General features: G+C 43.1%; 1 protein-coding gene across 1 annotated transcript; it reads left to right on the forward strand.

Moving 5' to 3' along the window:
* The first annotated feature begins 276 nt into the window (after nucleotides 1-276).
* On the forward strand, nucleotides 277-15,134 carry NDUFA12 (NADH:ubiquinone oxidoreductase subunit A12). Its single transcript, XM_065626913.1, has 4 exons — nucleotides 277-427; nucleotides 3,504-3,586; nucleotides 4,581-4,668; nucleotides 14,889-15,134. Exons 1-4 carry the CDS (start codon nucleotides 339-341, stop codon nucleotides 15,067-15,069), a joined length of 441 nt encoding a protein of 146 aa, XP_065482985.1. The 5' UTR covers nucleotides 277-338; the 3' UTR covers nucleotides 15,070-15,134.
* The last annotated feature ends 3,909 nt before the right edge of the window (nucleotides 15,135-19,043 follow it).

A 19,043-nucleotide genomic window follows, 5' to 3' on the forward strand; every position in this document is an offset into this window, starting at 1 on the left:
GGTGATGGAGCCACATTCCTCATCCGAGCAGCTCACCGAGGGGACGGCTGGCGAGCTGCTTGTGAGGCCGGACTGTAGGCAACGATTACCTCGCCAATATAATAGGACGTGGCAGCATCTCTCAACAAAGCGTATTTTATCAACGATTTTGCAAGACCGGGTGTTCCACCTAAAGGCCCGGGCAGCCACCTCCGGTGCCCCCGGGGGACTTGGCAACCACCAAGTAAATGGCGGCCGGTGCCACAACACCTCGACCGTGCCGGCCGGACGAGGCGCTGCCGCCCCGGCCGAGGGGCGGGACGCGGGGCGGCCCCGGGAGCGGGCGGCACCGCCGCAACATGGCGGAGTACGTGCAGCTGGTGAAGCGGGCGCTGAACCACCTCGGCGGCCATGGCGGCGTCCGCGGCGCCCTGTGGCAGCTGCTGAGGTAACGGCGCGCCCAGAGCAGGCGGCGGTGGGGGGGGCTCCCCGCTCCCGCTTCGCTGCCCCGGGGGTCACCTTGGCGGGTCGCGGCCGGGCCGCCCCGCACGCTGGGAGGGCGGCGGGGGGTGGGGTGAGGTGAGGACGGGGCGTCCCTCGCCGGCGCCGGTCCCCGCCGCCCCGCGGCGGTCGGGGGCTCTGGGGAAGGGCCTGTTGCCGGGCGGGGCGCCGTGCCGGGCCAGGCCGGGCAGCAGGAGGAGGCCGGCCGGGCCCAGGCGGCTGGCGGCGGCGTGCCGTGCCCTGCAGCCCGCCGTGCGCTGCCCCCGGGGCGGCGGGCTGGCGGCTGCAGCGCTCGCTGCCAGTCGGCAGCGTTCCCCGGGGCGGCTCCACCAGCGCTCTCTCTTCTTTAGGCATCTGAGCAGGTTGCTCGATGCTGAGCTGTCGGTATAGCCCGGGCAGGTTTTCCTGGTGTCCGACTTCAGCCTCAGAGATAGAGAATCAGACTGTCCTGAGTTGGAAGGGACCCACGAGGATCATCGAGTCCAACCCCTGTCCCTGCACAGGACAACCCCACAGTTCACACCATGTGTCTGAGGGCCTTGTCCAGTCTCTTCTCGAACACTGTCAGGCTTGGGGCTGTGACACCTCCCTGGGGAGCCTGTTCCAGTGTCCACCACCCTCTGGGGGAAGAACCTTTTCCTGATGTCCAGCCTAAACCTCCCCTGGCACATCTTCCTGCCATTCCCTCGGGTTCTGTCATAGGTCGCTAAAGAGAAGGGTTTGGCACCTGCCCCTCCTCCTCCCCTTGTGAGGAAGCCGGAGGCTGTGATGAGGTCTCCTCTTAGAGAAGAATTAGCCCTGTTGTTGCAGCCGTGTCTGCTGTGGTGCCGCTCCGCTCTGCTGCAGCCACCTCCTGCGCTTCTGCTGAGCACCGTCGCGCTGGCCCGACGGCTGTTTACTCCAAATCACCTCAAATTGGCAGCAGTCGCCTTGAACTGTTGGTGCACAGATCTGAAAGCTGTGCTTCTGCTGAAATCCTGCGGTACAAAGCAGGGAATTGGTTCATCTGCCTGATCAGCTATAGTTCTTTAACACTTCAAACCCTACGTCTGTATCTTTGGCAACAGGTTGTCACTATTGACCTGTGCCCAGTTTTGGATGTCCTCTAGACCTAGTGGCATTTTCTGCAGAATTAGATACAGCCTTTGTTTCCAGTTCTGTCTATGCACTTTGTTCCCCAAACACAGAACCTTGCACTTGTCCACGTTAAACTTTCTCCTATGTTTCCCCCACTCATATCTCATCTCTACCTCGTGAAGAGTATTTTGACTTGTGATACAGTGGCTTGAAGCTCCTTCTGAATAGGAGCTGCAGATTTACTAAGGTACTCTTTCATTCAGGTCCTTGATGAAACATAGTGGAGCACTAGAACAGGCTCCAAGCCTGTTAGTATTCAAGAAGTGACTGGACAACATCCTCAGACACATGGTGTGAATTGTGGGGTTGTCCTGTGCAGGGACAGGAGTTGGATTCGATGATCCTTGTGGGTCCCTTCCGACTCAGGACGTTCTGTGGTTGTAGGGTAGAAGTCTGAAAGCCACATGATCCAAATTCAGCAGTGTCAGCAACCTGTGTTGTCTTTGTAGCTGGTCTTGGAAAAGTTATGGAACATTTTCTCAGGGTACAGTGAATATTGTAGGCCTGACCACATAGCCAAAAAGGCTTTTTGAAATCATTAGTGGGAAGTCAGGAGTATGGGATAGGGAGGTTTCACAAAATTAAAGTTCCTTACTATATATCAAAGGCTCTCTTAGCTAGAATAAACAAGCCAAGCTTTCTGAGCCTCATTGACGACTCTTTTTTCTAGTCATCATGATAGCCCCTTTTTCTGTTATTTCTTGTAGTTTAAATTGGTCTGTTTTGAACAGTTAAATGTAACATTTTACACAGTTGCTGATGAGACCTCATCAGTATTTTTATACTGTGGCTTTTGTAGTTGCTTTGTTCACTGAAGACAGCTCAGTTCAGCCGGGCATCCTAGGATCAGCTTATCTTTTTTCCCCACATGTCACTTAATTGGCAGCTCATTATTGCCTTGTGACATCCAGATGTCTTCCTTGTGATTACACACACAGTGCTTCAGATATTAGTGTCCAGGTGCATCTCCTTGTGCTGTGACCTGCATGCCACTGACTTTCATTCTGGTGGTATCACTGCAGCCCTGAAGAGGGTACAATAATGTGACCTCCCTCTGTATGGTAATAGCATAATCTGTCAGACTCCTGTGCTTTTTGGGGGTGGGGTTTCTGTTTTGGTGGTGTTTTGGCCAGGAACCCTGTAAAGTATTAAATAAGGCTACTGACATCAATGTTCTTTGTGGAACTTCGCTAATAACCTTAAATCAGTTCTGTTATCTCTCAGCTGAGCATGTTATCTTCTTCCTGTCACTCCATGTAGTGCTCCCTTTACAGTTATTATACTCAACTTTGTATTCCTACTAGCTGTGGTGACAAGCAACTTCTGGCTTTTCTATCTCCACTGTAGAAGGCTACAATGGCTTAAAATATTACTATTGTTCTCCTGGAGATTAGTGCCCACGCAGATGTGTGAGATCTCTTAGGCTGATTTCAGTGCCGACCACTTTCCATGGCAATTCATGCGGAAATGGTGGTGACAAAGTTGAGAAGGATGACAACATATTCAACTAAGTGAATTAACCTGTGTCTCTGGGACTGTCTTCCACAGTATTTAAGGTTTTGGGGGTGTCAAATAGTGCTGTATTGCAGAGTTGCTTTGTCTTGCCCTTGAAAGAGCTTTTAAATAAATAATGGGCCCCAAAAGCCTTTTTGTGTGATGCTTATTATCCTGTCAGTGGGGCACACAGTAAAAGCATGCTGACATTAGTTGAAGGAATTGGTGATTATGTTTTGCAATCCTTAAATTTGAATAGTTTTTTTAAAATGGCTTCACATAGATGTGTTTAAGAGTTTTCATAACAGGTTTTTACCAAACTCTAAGAAACTTCTATCACAACTTAATTCTGAGATGATGTCAATTGAAACTGTTGTCTTGGTAATTCACAGGGTCAATGATTTGAAGACTGGTACGCTGGTAGGAACTGACAAATATGGAAACAAGTACTATGAAGACACAAGGAACTTCTTTGGTATGTGTATTAACGTGAACACCTCCTGACTGACTGTCCGAGTATGTATAGATTGCGTAGTTTCTGCTGGTGACATAGAACTTGTGGCCTGCCCGACTTCCTCGCACTTGACTTGTGTGAGTCTTCGAGAGGAGGCTCATAGAAATGCTCTGAAACCTTCTGCCTCTCTACTGCTTCCCTCAATCCATTTGCAAACATATTCAATCTGACATAATAATCATGGGATAAATCTAAGCCAGTCAGGTGTTTTCCATGTAGATATGCCTATATGAGAGTGTGGTTGAGTTCATGTGATATGAGATAATGGGATGAGTTTGGTCCTTGACTGAAAAGCTGGTAGCTTAACAGGTGAGGGAAGAAAGAGAACTGTCTTTAAAACTGCCTCGCTGCTGTGCTTATTTATATGATCACTTCAGGGCAAGGAAACAGACAGGTTAGCTTAAACTTCCCGTTATCTTAAGTAGTGGAATTTTAAATAACATTTGTAGAGTACTTAAAAAGGTAGCACCTAAACCAGCAAGGGTGGTAAGTGAGGTCCGTGTGGGGATTTTTTTCCAAGCTCTGCCTACTGTAAGTTAACTTGTAGGGTAACTGGGGAAAGCAGCCGCTGGCAAATGTTGCTTGGTAGTTTTATATGGCTGAAACTTGGTTTAATCTTAGGTTACTAATGGCAATGTCCTTTCGGAAAAAGACTCCTAATGGGGTGAAAAAGCCCCAAACCTCTTTCTCTGCCTGAAAATTTTGTACGTTCCTATTTCCCATTCCTTATACAATAGCTAATATTTGCTTCCTTGTGAGAGTGTTGGATTCAGCCATATAAAAATACAGTAACAGTGGAAATACAGAAGACTTACAAAAATAAAGCTGTACTGACTTGAAATCAGTGCTGATAATGGTAAATACTTTGTCAAGATACTTTTCCTTGTGTTTCCGTGAATTCTCTCCTTTATATTTTTTTTTTTTTTTGAGCTAATACAATGTCTGTTTATTTAAGGTCGACACAGATGGGTGATCTACACTAATGAGATGAATGGCAAAAATACGTACTGGGAAGTTGATGGAAGTATGGTGCCCCCTGAATGGTAAACCATTTAGCTTAATAATGTGGACAGATACCAGTTGTGTAATTGCCTTTATATTTTCTTCTGTTACAAAGCAGAAGATTTAAAAAAAAACATTAAAATGTTATGATAATAAAGTTTTCTTGGATACAGCTATCTTATGTATGGCTGGAAGATTTCAGGCTAGTTACTTTTAATTTGGAACTACCTTCATAATGTTATGTTGCTGCCTGTCCTGACAATTGCACTCACTGCTTCTTGGAATAAGAAAAGCATTTTGCCAGCCAGATTGAGCAGGTCAAGCCAGTCTTTGAGTTTTCCTTATTAGCTCTGATCTCATCTTAATGGTTTGGCAAGACCTACAATAGCGTTGAGCAGCCTGAGGTAGAAAAAATATTTTTATTATCTGTTCTAGACAAGAACCTAAAGAATGTAAAGCAATGATGGACAAACATTCCTTAGTTCACAGCCATGAAATAAGAGGCACTTGGTTGTACTGAACACTGGTAAACATTGGTCTTTATTCTTCGTGTGATAGATACTCTGTGCCAAGGCTGAGAGTGGTTATCTAGACTCCTAGATTGTGGCTCTCATTAGAACATTTGAGAAATCCATGGGTAGACTGTCTAAGTAGTCAATTTTGTTTCAGATTCTCATGGCCATTAAATTATGTTTAATGCCATGTCATGGAGGCATCCCAAATATAAGTTTAGGCGGACTAGCACTCCGATAACATAAGATAAAGGTTAGGAAATTATTTGGGGTGCAGCGAAATAAGAATGAGGATCCACAGCGTGCATACACACACTCACAAGAAAAACAAACCAGAGCCCTCTCTGCCCCGTGTTGCCCATAAAAGATAAACACTAGCCTACTGTGGCCAGGACTTATACTCGTCTGCCCCAAACGAGGAAGGTACAGTCGTCTGTCCCAGACGAGGAAGGTACACTTGCCTACCACGCAAGGACTTATTAAAGCATATATCCAGTAATTTATCGCTCACCCACACACGGAGGTGAGGCGCTCCCCATCCCGGGAGGTTACCTTAGGCGGCTTCTCTGTCTAAGGCGAGGGACTCCGGCAGCACGGCAGACCCGCAGCTCCGAGGAGACCACACCAAGGAGAGTCGCCGGCGGGAACCCCATTTATAGTCTGCTCAGATGTGACTGTGGGCATTCCAGAAGCTTCTTGGCTTCTCTGCACCCCACCCCCTTGAGTGTGGGCCTTCGAGAAGCTTCTCAGCTTCTCTGGGCTGTGGGCGCTCTCGGCCCCTCTTCTGCTGACGACCCTGCCCAGCGACTCTGGGTCTCCACAAAGAGCCGTCAGCTGCCCATTGAAGGCCCCAGTTCTGAGAGGGGATGGGCAGCTACCAGTGCAACTGCCGCACCAGTTCTCAGAGTGTGTGGGGGGGAAAATGCAACTGCCAACACATGCCATTAATGTTTTTTTCTGTCTTCTCCAGTAAGAGCTTAATGGCATTGTTTTTCAGAAGTAATGTTACAATCTCCAAAACTAACATGTTCCTGCCAGTATGGGGCTTTTCCTTGTTATCCGTGTAAGAACTGTTGTTTGGTTCTGGTTTTTATCTTTTCACTAGTAGACTGTGCTGGTTTTCAAGATTTTCTTGATTTCGAGGCATAGTTTTTGTTGGTATTTTTTTTCTTTGCTTGTGTTCATGGTGTTTATTGTGTCCTTACAAACCTTGATAAAGCATTTCTTCCTGAGCATCAAATTCATGTTTCTAGGATTAAGTAGCTTGTTTAGATCACATAAATTAGTGAGGTAGACAAACTTGTTTTCCTATCAACGTGGAAAAAATTGCCCTAGAAGAAATAATAAATGTTTCATTATTTTCAAGACTGCTGAGTGCAATGGAGCATGAAATGGTGGGCAGTCCTGTGTTCTGAGGTATTTTAGCCAGGAAACTTAGTTGTGCAGGACTGCTCAGGTTTTTAGTTCGTTGGTTTTCATTTTGTTGTTTGTTTGTTTTTTCAGTTGCTGATAAATACGTATGTACTATGGCAAACATAGATGTTTATTCTTATGTAGGAATCTGATCTTTGTGACACATCTAAATCACTGACCTGTAATTCTATACTGCTCAGATAGACCTTTAAAAATAGAAGTATTCTGACTGGGAATAAATGCGGCCTTTTAAGACACTAGGGTTTTTTATCTGATGGCATAGTGTCTTGAATTTTTAAGATGGCATAAACTTCTGAATTGAGACTTAATATATTGTACAAGTTGCTGTCAATGTAACACTGGGGTTGTGCAACTATATAGGAAACGCATGGGTAGTTTTGGACCCAAAAGCTCATTGGAAATAAATTCGATTGCATGAAATTACTTCTATTATCAGAGATTAATTTGGTCCTCTATCTGTCCTGTCAGTTGTAAAAAAAATGTTTATTTCTTAAAGCACTAGCCCACCCTTCAACAGATGGAAAGTTGAGTTGGGTCAACTGGGAAGTAGATAAAGTACCACTGTAACAGCTGGGTTGTGATCTGGATACTACTTCTAAACACTGATTTTTGAATCTGGGTAGTTAATTCAGCTCAGTAGAGCATTTCGTGGGTATTTTGTTGTACCCTCTGCAGGTGGAGGGAGGTTTTACTGCATTGTTTATGCAGGTGTTACTTTCAGAAAATATTTTGCAACTGTCATGCCTAAAGATGACACTTCTAACAAAACTGAGGTTTAAGACCAGGGCTAGCCTGGATTTCAGGTTTTCCTTTTTTTTTAAATAGTAATGTTAACTAGTTTGTAATGGTTTAGTAGTGGTCTTATAGAGATCCCATTGTACATGTAGTTACACTATTTTCTTGAGAAGTATAGAGAGCACTAGCAGATGTGCAGGAAAAACACTTATTTTTTCAGTATAAGTTGTAATAGAAGTTCTTTTTCTCTGTGTTTCTGGTTGTTGAATACACTGCATCTTGAAGTATAATTTTGTGGCCAGTTCTGTGCCTTCGGGATTGTGGAATATGATTGTTGAAATACAGTCAGGTGGACTTCGCATTTCATGTGTGATGAATTGGAAAAAAGCATTTTGGTATATTGAAAAGTTCTGGAAACAACTATCTGGAAAAAATAAAATGCAAACTTATTTAGCTATACTTTACCTACTGTCAGATACTGGACAAAAGGAAAAAGCAGCAAGAACAAACATCTCATATGTAATAACGTGTACAATTTTTAGGAACAACTGGATATTTTCAGTATTCTGAAATAAGTGGCATAAGGTCTTTTGACAACGGATGCACTGAAATTGCAGTCTGAAGGAAATCAAAAGAGTTGTTTTGACATATGTCTGCTATACAGAGAATTGAGTCTGTTGCTTTTTAAAAATGTTGCCATACCAGAATATGTAGGCTTGTGGTTTATTCTGATTTAGTTGCGTTATTTAACCTCATTGTTACTCTGGGTTTTCTTGCCTTCAAAATCAAGATGTTGGTATTTACTTTGGAGACAATTAATTAGATTTTTAAAAATTCCCTCAGTACTTGCATTGGGAATTACTAGTATTCTTCTTGTAATGCTGTACAAGATACTGGGCACATTTTTTTCCTATATGAAGACATCTTTTACTGTTAGACAGTTATGAAAGCCAAAATACTTGTTTTGTCTCCTACCGTTCAGGGCAAGTTGTTTGCAGGGACTTAGTACGTCCATTTTTGAACACACAGACCGAGTGTGCTCTGTGAACATCTGAACAATAAAAGTTAAATCTGTTTATACCAATGCCTATTTGCACTCTATTTAGCGCTTTCATACAAGTCTCCATTACACAGTTGCTCTAATTGTTGGGCTGCGTATTGAGCTCGTTTCCATTTTACTGTTATGTTAGCAGGCTCAGTATCACCTTTTGTTCCTCATTCATTTATCTCCCAACCTAAACATGCTACAGTTAGTAAATCATCTCCAGGAGCATCAGATGATGCTGTTTTATACCTCTGGTGTATGCTGCTTCACGCACACGCTCACATTCACACGCGGTCACAACATATGTACAGATGCACTTGTTACAACCAAAACTGCCTTCTCTTTGCTCAAAAATAATCAAAAACCAAGCAAGAAGATGGTACAGGTAAATTACTTCCAGGTTTAATATTTTATGCTTTTGGTTCTGCAGAGAAGTTTTTGAAAGGTTTCAGGGAATAATATGTTAATCTTAAGAGGAACATGTGACACTGTTGAAATCCCTGAGCAGCTTGTAAGTGCTAGTCAGGGAACCAGAAGTACTTTCACAGGCAAAGAGTTTTCATAGTAAAAACTGGCTATCTTGAATGTGTACTTCTTGATAATAAAGGAGTTTGCTGTCTTCCTAGGGCAAGGGCTATAGGGTTTATAGTTCTCTCCATCCTCCCACCCCAGCAGAAGCAGATTTGGATCACAAGCAAGCTGAGGCCTAGGTGAAATGTTCTGGGCAGGTTTGTTAGTAAGGAAGTATGCTTAAAGCAGCATTAGCTGTTTTGTTTGTTTGTTTGTTTGTTTGTTTGTTTTTTACCCTCCTTAATCAAGGGCTGCACAGAAAAGTTAAATATTAAGGGTCTAAAATATAGATAGATGAATCAGAGCTCAGTGCTGCTTTTGTTAATGAATGTTACTACCACCTCCGATTATGTGCACTCAGAGGTTTAGCAACATGGCAAGTTGCATTTTCTCACTTTGCAAACACAAGAGGAAAAGAAGGAGTGAAATCATATGGCTGGATGTAGAGATGGAGGGCAGGACCTTGCTCTTCTAGTACCAGCAGCCTCTTATTTTATGGTGTGCAGGAGGAGAGCAACAGGCAATGCTGCAGGATGATGTAGGTGTTATGGGGATGGCAGATTGGGTGAGTCCATGTTATTGTGCTGCTGGGAAAGAAGTGTGTAATCCAGAGAAGTAGAAGAATTACTGCCTGCACTCATGCACAGTGACTTTTCCTTTCTGCTCTTACCAGGAAGACTTATGTAGGGTATAATGCTCAACTGTGGTACCACGCTCATAAAAAAACCAAACACACATACAGACCAGTGGAAGAAGCCTAGGGAAGAGCAGCAAGAGCAATCAGACCTCTGAGGACAGTTGGAAAGAATTGAGGTTGCTTAGAAAGGAGAGGAAATGGCCATAGATCTTGAAGCATTTAATGTCTTGCAGAAAGGAAAGGCATGGTCTGTCTGCCACAGAGATGTGTAGAACAGGAAGCAGTAGGTTTAAATTACAGAGGAGGTGGTGCAGGTTGGACATTACTATCCTTACCACTAAAAAATTCTACTCATCTTCCCTGGCATAACTTGGTTTGGGAAGATGAAGCCAGTATTACAGCAACCGCGTAACAACTTCAGGAGACGTCTGCTGGGAGTGACATGGATGTAGCTGATACTTCTGTGGGTCTAAAGCACATGCAGAGACTCTAAATCACTTCCAGACTTGTATTTCTGGATTATTTGGCCCTCACAATTAAGGGTTTGTTGGTTATTTCCACTGAGACAAGGTGAGGGGAGATGACTGAGTATTTTACTGGTCTTAATCTGTTTGGGATTAGCAGAAAGAGTAGCATTTTTGCCCCCTATATTTTATATACCAGTCTTGATTTTCAGGTTTTGTTCATATCTCATACAAAAGTTCCCTATTTGTCTGTTAATTCCTGCCATTTGCTATTCAGCGATCAGGGTACGCCTGTAGCTGAAATTTAGAAGAGCACGAATTTGCATTTGGAGGATTCTGGGAGGTTCAGTTTGAGCCCACTGAGGGGAGGCAACTTAGAACCCAATTTTCCACTCTGAAAAGGATTGTGCTGCGGAGTAAGGGTTCCTTTTGAGAGTATATAAAGTCTGTGCAAGTCAAGGCCTGACATCCTGGATGCTAGGTGTGCTTCTCTTGCATCACATTCAAGGCCTTTTGTGGCTGCCCACACACTGTCCCTTTACCATTTATCTAGTTCGGTGTGACTTGATTTGTGTTTTGGCCAAATACTTGGCAAAAACAAATCGATGACTGGTTTATGTATACAAACTAGTTAAAAATAATTTGTTCTTTCACTATGTAATGTTCTGTGCTGTTTATTTCCTTATGGTGCAAATTTGACATCTTTGGAAGGAACTTCAGAAATGCTAACATCATACAATGAAATATTTCAAATTCAGTTGAATAATACGCATCCTCATTGTTAGTTGATCTGACAGCTGTAGGAGGGAGGAAGGTAGCATCTCAGACTTGAAGTGCCAACATACTAAGAAATGTAAAGAAACGTGTTGTTCTCTTGTAAAAATGCTGCTTTTCAAGTCTGCCTCTAAGGAAAAACAAAAAGATTGAACAGATAAGGAAGGGTGGGGTAAAATTTGCATCCTGTCAGTAGCTTCACAATAAATTTGTGGGGTGTATAACTATGTGGGGTGATGCAATGTGGTGTTTTCAGGTAAATAGGATGCTGTCTTATTGCTGTGCAATGATGTCTTATAATAGCTTTCATGAGAAATCAAAATTATCTCCCTTGCGTACACAAATAAAAACATGTTTCTTGTCCCTTTTTTTTCACATACATAGACCTGGAATAATAAGTGAAGACTCTCTTTAAAGTAATGAATTAAAAGGTCACTTCTTCTGGTAGTCAAAGTTAAATCCCTGATTTCTCATTCACTTAAAAGTACTTGGGAAAACACTGAAATATTTTTTGCCCTTTGACCATAACACACATCTTCACTTCTCGTTTGTCTTATTGCAACATGATTAACTTGTTGAAAAAACTGGATGCCAGCAAGTTGGCAAACGTCCTGCACTTATGTAGACGGTGCCTGAACCCCTTGCAGATGCACATATGGCAGTAGCTACGGAGTTTGTGTAGCATCCGTTCTTGTTTGGCAGCTTGTACATCATATCATATAATTGGCTCCCGTCCCTTGCAGCTTCACTTTGAAATCTGCTTGCTTTTAAACATTTGTTGAAGACTTGGGAGAAAATTATACATAGTCTTGAGAGCATTTGAGGGTGCTTTGAGGTGTCTTTCATCTGGGTACCCAAGGAAAAGTCCAGAGGCTTTGCTGGCCTCAGGCTGCTTGGCCTCTTCAGAGCTTCTGCTGTTCTCCTGACTTCTTTGCTCTGTGCAAGTTCTCTGCTGCTTTTTAGGTTTTAGGTCACTAATTGCTTTTGAATTCTGTTTTTCCATGCACGGATTTATAGGCAGAGTTTGTATAGAAATCTGGACATCTGCAAGACACCAGATCTCTTTATTAATGTGGTTCAGTCTAGTGCATGAAAAGCTTTTCTTGAGCATCTGGGATTAGAGTATGAGACATCAGGGCTTCAAAGGACCCTTTAAGGGAGATTGTTAAGGGGAAGGTCTTCCCAAAATACAGTTTTCAGTTTTTATATCTTTTAAGTGGAGAGCAGGAGCTTTTGTTTGAGAGAACAGGCTCTTTGCAAATCAAAATAGTTTTATAACTCACATTTTGGGCTTCTAAGGGGATTCTGTTGTGACCAGGCTTAAACATTGAAACTCTGAAATACATGGATGGAGTTCTAAACAGACTTTTGAAATCTCTTCAGGTATTTCAGTACCTGTGACTATACTGACATGTCTTGTAGGTGAGCAATTTATTTTTCTACTTTCCAGTGAGAAAATAAGATTTAAGGATCAGTTTTGCTGATCTGTTTAAATTTGAGCCTGATTTCTTATTGATGTTACAGAACTTCAGAAAATCCCAAAAGCAAATATATCGATTACTCCAAAATACTGTATTTTAAAATACTTTGTGGATATAGTATTAGAAAAGCTGCAAAACAATATTTTAAACGACAGAATGAAACTGTTCTGGTTTTTGTCTTCTGAGTTAAATGAGTAAATAAGTCAATATTGTGATAGTTTTCCTGACATTTTAAGGAGTATATGATGTAAGTACGCTTGTAACGAAAGAGGTGCCAGACGTCATGCAAGCTTGAAATCGAGTTGATTTGACTGAGCTTTAATAGAGTTCTTGTGCTCCACCTGCTCCAGCGTGTCTTTCAGGGCTTTTGTAACTACATTTCTGTCTGAGAAAACATTTTTTAATTTGTCCTGTCGGCATGCACGACTCTTGGGGAAGCGTGAGGATGGTGAGGTGTGGTGACAGGTGCACAAATTGGGTTTTGTCTGCAGGATCCCTACCCACTATTGCCAGAAGCGTCTCTAGGTGAAGGTGTGTGAGTTCAAGTTGCCTCTGTACGTATGGTAAGCAGGTTTGAAAAACCCACACTCCACCGGACTGATACTACGAAGCGTTTTGAAATGCAGTCCTTAAGTCAGCATTGGCAGAATGTGTCTGGGTACACGGGCTGTTCTCTTCCCCTTCCTCCCATGCCACAAACTGTGCGTTTCTTTGTGTTAGCAACGGAGAGCCGGCTTGTTAGGTGTGGGCACATGATCCCACCTCTGTCAAACTGGTTGTTTTACAGCGTTTCTGCCAACACTGGTGCTGGTTGTCACAGGACACGTGCTATCTCGGGTAGCGTGAAGCCCACTCGTGGTACACAGAATTTTTCTAATGGACGTGAGGAGAGGAGAGGGAGTTCACATAAGGTCTGAGCTTTGCGTAATGTAGCCAGGGCATTTCAGAGGCTGGTAATACCAGGTTTAAAATTGAGTGAGGCCTGATCCTGTACCCTCAGACCCCACAGCGTGATTAGTTGTGCCGTGGGGCCACCTTCTTCCAGACAAAAATCATTACCCAAAATAGTCTCTTTTAAATAGAAGTAATGGGAAATGTATACTTCAAATGACAGCAGATTTATACAGGAGAGCAGAGGGAAGACAAGAGGCATCCCCCTCCCATCCGTGCTGCATTGAGTCACTTCATCTGAATGTGTGTATAACTTTCAGACTCACTAAGTGGATGCTTTTTCCCACAGGAGGCCATTCTTTGCCTCTAAACAAGCTTTTTCTTCTCTTACTTTTAAAGGATCTTATGGTTCTGTCCAGTTTGGTATTCAAGCCAGTTTCCTGGTGGTCCTTAGTCCTACAACATGTGGCTTTTGTTTGTGGGGTTTTATGTGGTTTTTACTTAGAGAAAATGAACATATGGCTGACATTTTTTTTAAAGTGAGATTTTGTACTGAAGTTATATCCAAAGATGTGAGGTTTTTTTTCCTTCTGAAATAAATGTCTAGCATCTATTTGAAAAAATAATCAACCTTCTGTACAGCTCTTCCGATTTAGAATATATTTGTCCATCTGTTTCTCACTACATTTATTGTGGTTTTGTTTTGCTGTTTCAGTGAAGTGTGCCCAATTTGTTGCTAAAGGCTGAAGGTGGAATTTTTAGGCTTTCTAATAACAACTTGAATAGAAGACTCCTTATTTTTAGGTCAAGTCTTTGGCAAAAGCTGATTAGCAGAAGCTTCTTTAATTCTACCTCAGTAAAAAAATACGTAAATTTGCAAAAAAAGTCATAACCTCACTTCTGCCATAATTGTGCATGCAGTGTGAAGTACATGTAAACTGGCAGATAATTAAAGTGTTATTCAGGTTTGAAAGTTGCTTTGGGCGCTGAAATAGAAATGGGATGAAATCAATTCCATTGATCCCTACTGTAGTGTTTCAGTAAATCGTTACGGAAAATACTTTGCTTGATCATTAATGTTGTTTACACAGGGGAGAATTGACATTTAGTTCATAGGTAAAGGATAATCACTTGGTAATTACCCCATTACTGATTGGTATTAATCATTTTAGCGTGGAGTCAGTAAACATTTACATGATTGTTTTAGGTGAACCTGCATCATTAATCCATATCCCACGTGGCAGCCTCATGAATGCTTTGGAGATCATATTGATATTATTGTGCAGCATAATCTTCTGGTAATTAGAATGAAACAAAACAAACCCAACACAATACCCAACAAAAAAAAGCAGAGACAGCAAAACAAAACTTTGTGGTTTTGTCATTTGTAGTGTCTACCTTGACCTGGCTGTCTGGTGAAGGCCATACAAAACCATTAAATATTCTGTGCCCAAATACGAAGTGTGCAAAGGAACAGGAGATTCAGACTCAGGTGTGCTTTCAGTTGTTTGGAAGCAGAACTGTTATTTATCAGTTATGGTTGTGTAATTACTTTAAATCATTAGTCTCATTCAAAGTCATACTAGATTAAAATTCTTTTTCTCTCTCTCAGAGCAAATACTAGTGTCTCTTCAGAGGAGAATCCTTGGGAGTCGGGAGGAAGGCTTGTTACAGATCATGTAATGTTCTCGATAACAACGTGTCTTTTTCCTCTTAAGGCACCGTTGGCTTCACTCAATGACGGATGACCCTCCAACTACTCATCCACCAGTTGCTCGTAAATTTATCTGGGAGAACCATAAGTTCAACCTGAGTGGCACTCCTGGACAGTACGTACCTTACTCTACTACGCGCAAGAAGATACAAGAGTGGATCCCACCTACAACAGCTAGCAAATAAGAACAACAGAAAATGTGATCTGCCTCAGCTTTGGCTTTTGTTCAAAATAAAAGCCTCCTGTAACAGCTGTCATTTAGTTTATTGAATTGGAGGGAAAACAAGTGAGAAAACATTTGGAAGAGGTAGAAGAGAGAATACATGACAAGTCTTAATCTCATCAAGATATTGGGCTTTTTGTCATATTGTCAGTGGCTCTTGTCTTTCCATAAACAGCTCTCAGACTCTTTTAGCATGATAACCAGTCCTGTGACAGTCACTTCTCACATTTGTACCATTCAACAGAATACAAATTTGAAAGACAGGCTTCTTCTCTTTAACATTATCCTAGTATAGTCTCTGCATGGCAAATAATGTACTAATCGTGTACTATTTTTAGGAAGCCATCTCTTTAAATATTTATAAGACAAGTTAGAATAATAAGGCAAATAAGAGATTATAGTTTTTATTCATAAATTCTTTGCGAATGAGTATGCATGCATTGCTGTATTAAAAGATGGTGTGATACATAATATAAAACTTGTAAGGCCACAGTAATTAAATGACCTCTTACCCCCCTAAGGGAACTTGGCCATAAGCAGAAGGCCCTTGTCACAAAAATATTTTTTGTTACTTCTGTTACCGAGATTCATTAGGAAGATGTTCTCACAAGGGTTTGAGATGGGCTGTTTGCCCTGTTGTGACAGGACTTTAAAGGTCTTTGGAAGTTTGAGAACGCACAGTTTTTTTGGAGGTAGAGAAGTAAAATGTACCAGAACCTACTCCCAGAAATGTGAAGTTTGCAAGTTCACGTTTGAAAGAGAGTTGGTTGGGGCTGTGGCTTTTTTCTGTGTCTTACAGTTGGTTGATTCTTACTCCAGCCTGCTTATATTTTTTTTAGCAGAGCTGCCCTCTCCCCAGGGCTTTCTATATCTGATGGCCTAGTCTGTAGATAACTGACAGTGGTGGGATGTCCACGCAGCTCCTCGCTCATTTCACTACTTCAGCTGAAGGGGGGAGAAAATAGAAAGTTTATGGGTTGAGACACAGATGGGGAGGCTGCTTGCCAGTTACCACCATGGGCAAAAGAGACTTGACTTTAATTTATTGCCAACTAAAATAGATTTGCATAGCGAGAAACAAAGGCAAAAAAATGTAAACCACCACTTTCCCCACTATCCTTCTTCCCAGGCTCAACTTGCCACCTTCATTCCTGTCCCCTCCGGCTCTCCCCGGCAGCAGCAGCTGTGTTGGGCAATGGGGCTTGTGGTCAGTCCGTAACAGCTCCTCACAGAGGCCCCTGCAGCCCCTTGGTGCCACAACCTTGACAGTTACACACAATACAGACTTATAAAAATCGTTGTTAAAGGCAACTAGGAAGGGATTTGAATACATTCTATGCAGGCAATTGCCTGCTGAGAAGAAAAACCTGCTTTGCTCCCTAATAGCCACAGCAGTGGCTGCACTGCTGGCTCTATGCTGGCAGCTTTTCCTTCTCATCCCTGCCTGGCTGCATCATTTAACCCCCAGTTGCTTCCTTATTAAATCAAATTCCATAATAATTCATTATTTAAAGGTGGGGGGTTTAGCTTTAATTGCTTTAAACCAGTTCTAGTCTTTAAATTAGTAGGCAGCAGCACTTCCGAAGCTATCGAATTAAAAAATGATAATGTTTAATTTACTTTAAAGTCAACAAAAGCACCGAGCACAGCTGAAGTGCAATTTGAGCCATACTGAGCGGTGTACATGGAAAGGACTCTTTCAGCCTTTTCATCTTGATAGATTATTTGACCTTAAGAACCAAGTTTCCCCCAGCACCGTTGAAGAGCTTCATTACTAACGCTCATCTATACATGCCCTATGGGCACAAACCTGGGTATAGTAATTACTTCTTATTAGTTTTAGCCTCTACTTCTTTTTAATGTGTTTTTTACCTATTTAATTCCTCTTTGTCTTGTGGATTTTTTGGATTGCAGCCTGAACACTTCAGGAGGTACAGCTGGGAATGAGACTCTGTATTCAGGGGACAGACAGGGATGTGGTGACTCTTCCTGCACGGCCTGTGCTGTGCTTAGAGCTGGTTTGTCCTTTTGGACAGAACAGAAATATTGAGGGAGGAGGCAATTTTGAGCAGCTTTCTGTGCAGCAATACTGCACAGAAAGGCAGGAAAATGGGCTTGTCCTCCTGCCTTGGCTGGGCTGAAGCAAGCCTAGGACTCAGTAGCATTGTTTGGGAAATATCATCAGCCTTGTTTTTGGAGAGGACAGAAACCTAGTCATCCTGCTTTAATCAACCAGCAGGAACTACAAATGCTGGAGTTTAAATGCAGAATGTCACTGACATCTCTTGAAACACTGCTTCTCCAAGGTAGATTGCATAAGGCATGTACAGGAAATAAAGAATATGCAGAAGAATCAGCAGTCTTCCACAGGGCTCCCTGTAAATGCTTCTGCAGTTCAGTCCTTTTATCAGCAACCTCAGTCACTTATGGAAGCTCACCTTTGCTGATGACATCTGCCTCAGTATCCAAGCTCAGTTGCTTTCTGGTCTAAATGACATTTTAAATGCCGAGCCGGCCAAGTGTCGCAGCAGATGGTGTCTTCAGCCAAGTGCAGCTGAAGCACTGACAAGAATATTTCCCTTTCACTAAATGTGACTTTAAAAGAGGCAACTTTCCGATACGAGAAACATATATTAAGAAGACAAGTATCTCTTCCAGGAGATACCCCTTTGCTGTAGCTACCCCTGGGCTGTTGCTGTGCTGACAGCAGGCTCAGCTCAGCCCTGGTCACTGGCGTGGACCCTTCCCTCTACAAAGCACTGCATCCTCCCTCGCAGCTGCCCAGGGATGCACCTCTCTGCCTGACACACCTGAAACTGGCTGTGAGACATTAGGGTGGAGAATGATGGAGAAAGGAGCTTCAGGAGACCATCTGCGCTGTGTTTAGCCCCACTGCTGATCCAGCTTGTGTTGCATGGCCCGGACACGCTGCCCAGTCCCCATCGCCGGGGTGACTCTGCCAGCAGGGTGTTTATCTGGTAGTGCAACAGCCCAGGTCAGCACAACACAGCATTAAAATAATTAGAGTGGGCTCCATCAACAGGACCCATAAGTGGCACATCACTCACTAAGCCTACAGATTTTGACCTTAAGGACTCAAAATTGCCCTGGGTGCACAGGTCTGGAGCAGCTGGAAGTTGCCTTTCACACAGAGGACCTGGCTGTAGGTGAGTATGAACTAGACTGTTCAATGCTCTTGAGACTCAATGCTGGCTGTGATGTTGAAAGCAGCTCATGAACCTGCTGTAGCTGTTTGGCAAAACATTACTTCACCAGATGAGACAGACTGAGGGGAGAGGCAGCACTAGCACTGCACTGAAGAGCTTGCAGCAAAGAGTTAACATTTCATAACCATTTCTAGCTACAGCAAGAGAAGAAATCTTTGACAGCCGAGGACATCCTGGGCCATTTAAGAAAGCTGGAAGGAGAAGGGCGGAGGCCTTGTCCTTTCCTACCCAACCTGTGCTGTACTGCTGACTCCTGCACGCTGTGCCCACCCTTGAGGCCACACTGAGAACCCACCACCTCGCATTTCTAGGTCTCACAAACTCAGGCTTCAAATCTTGAGATGTTTCCTGCTAAGGCTGGTGTTGGGAAGCAGCCTGGGAATTACAAGAATGATTGTTTTGGATACAGTTGGAAGTCACCAGCCCAGCAAGCTGGGGTCTATATTTTCCACAGCTGTGATGTATTCAGAGTGAAACCTTTGAGTCACTAATTCTGTGGCAACTGAGAGGAAGAGAGGGAACAGATCCTTGCTTTCTAGGAGGTTAAAACAGCTGCAAGTCTAAAGGATCTCCTTCAGGTGAAGTTCGCAAAGGATGTACAAAAGCGGGGACTTTGAGGTGGGGGGACAGTGGCAGCATTTAAATGGCACTTCAGGTTGCTCATGCAAATCCCACGGTAAATGCTGGGGTATGGCAGGGAAAGCCCACG

This window comes from Caloenas nicobarica, chromosome 1 (assembly GCF_036013445.1).
Source record: "Caloenas nicobarica isolate bCalNic1 chromosome 1, bCalNic1.hap1, whole genome shotgun sequence".
NCBI classification, from domain to species: domain Eukaryota; kingdom Metazoa; phylum Chordata; class Aves; order Columbiformes; family Columbidae; genus Caloenas; species Caloenas nicobarica.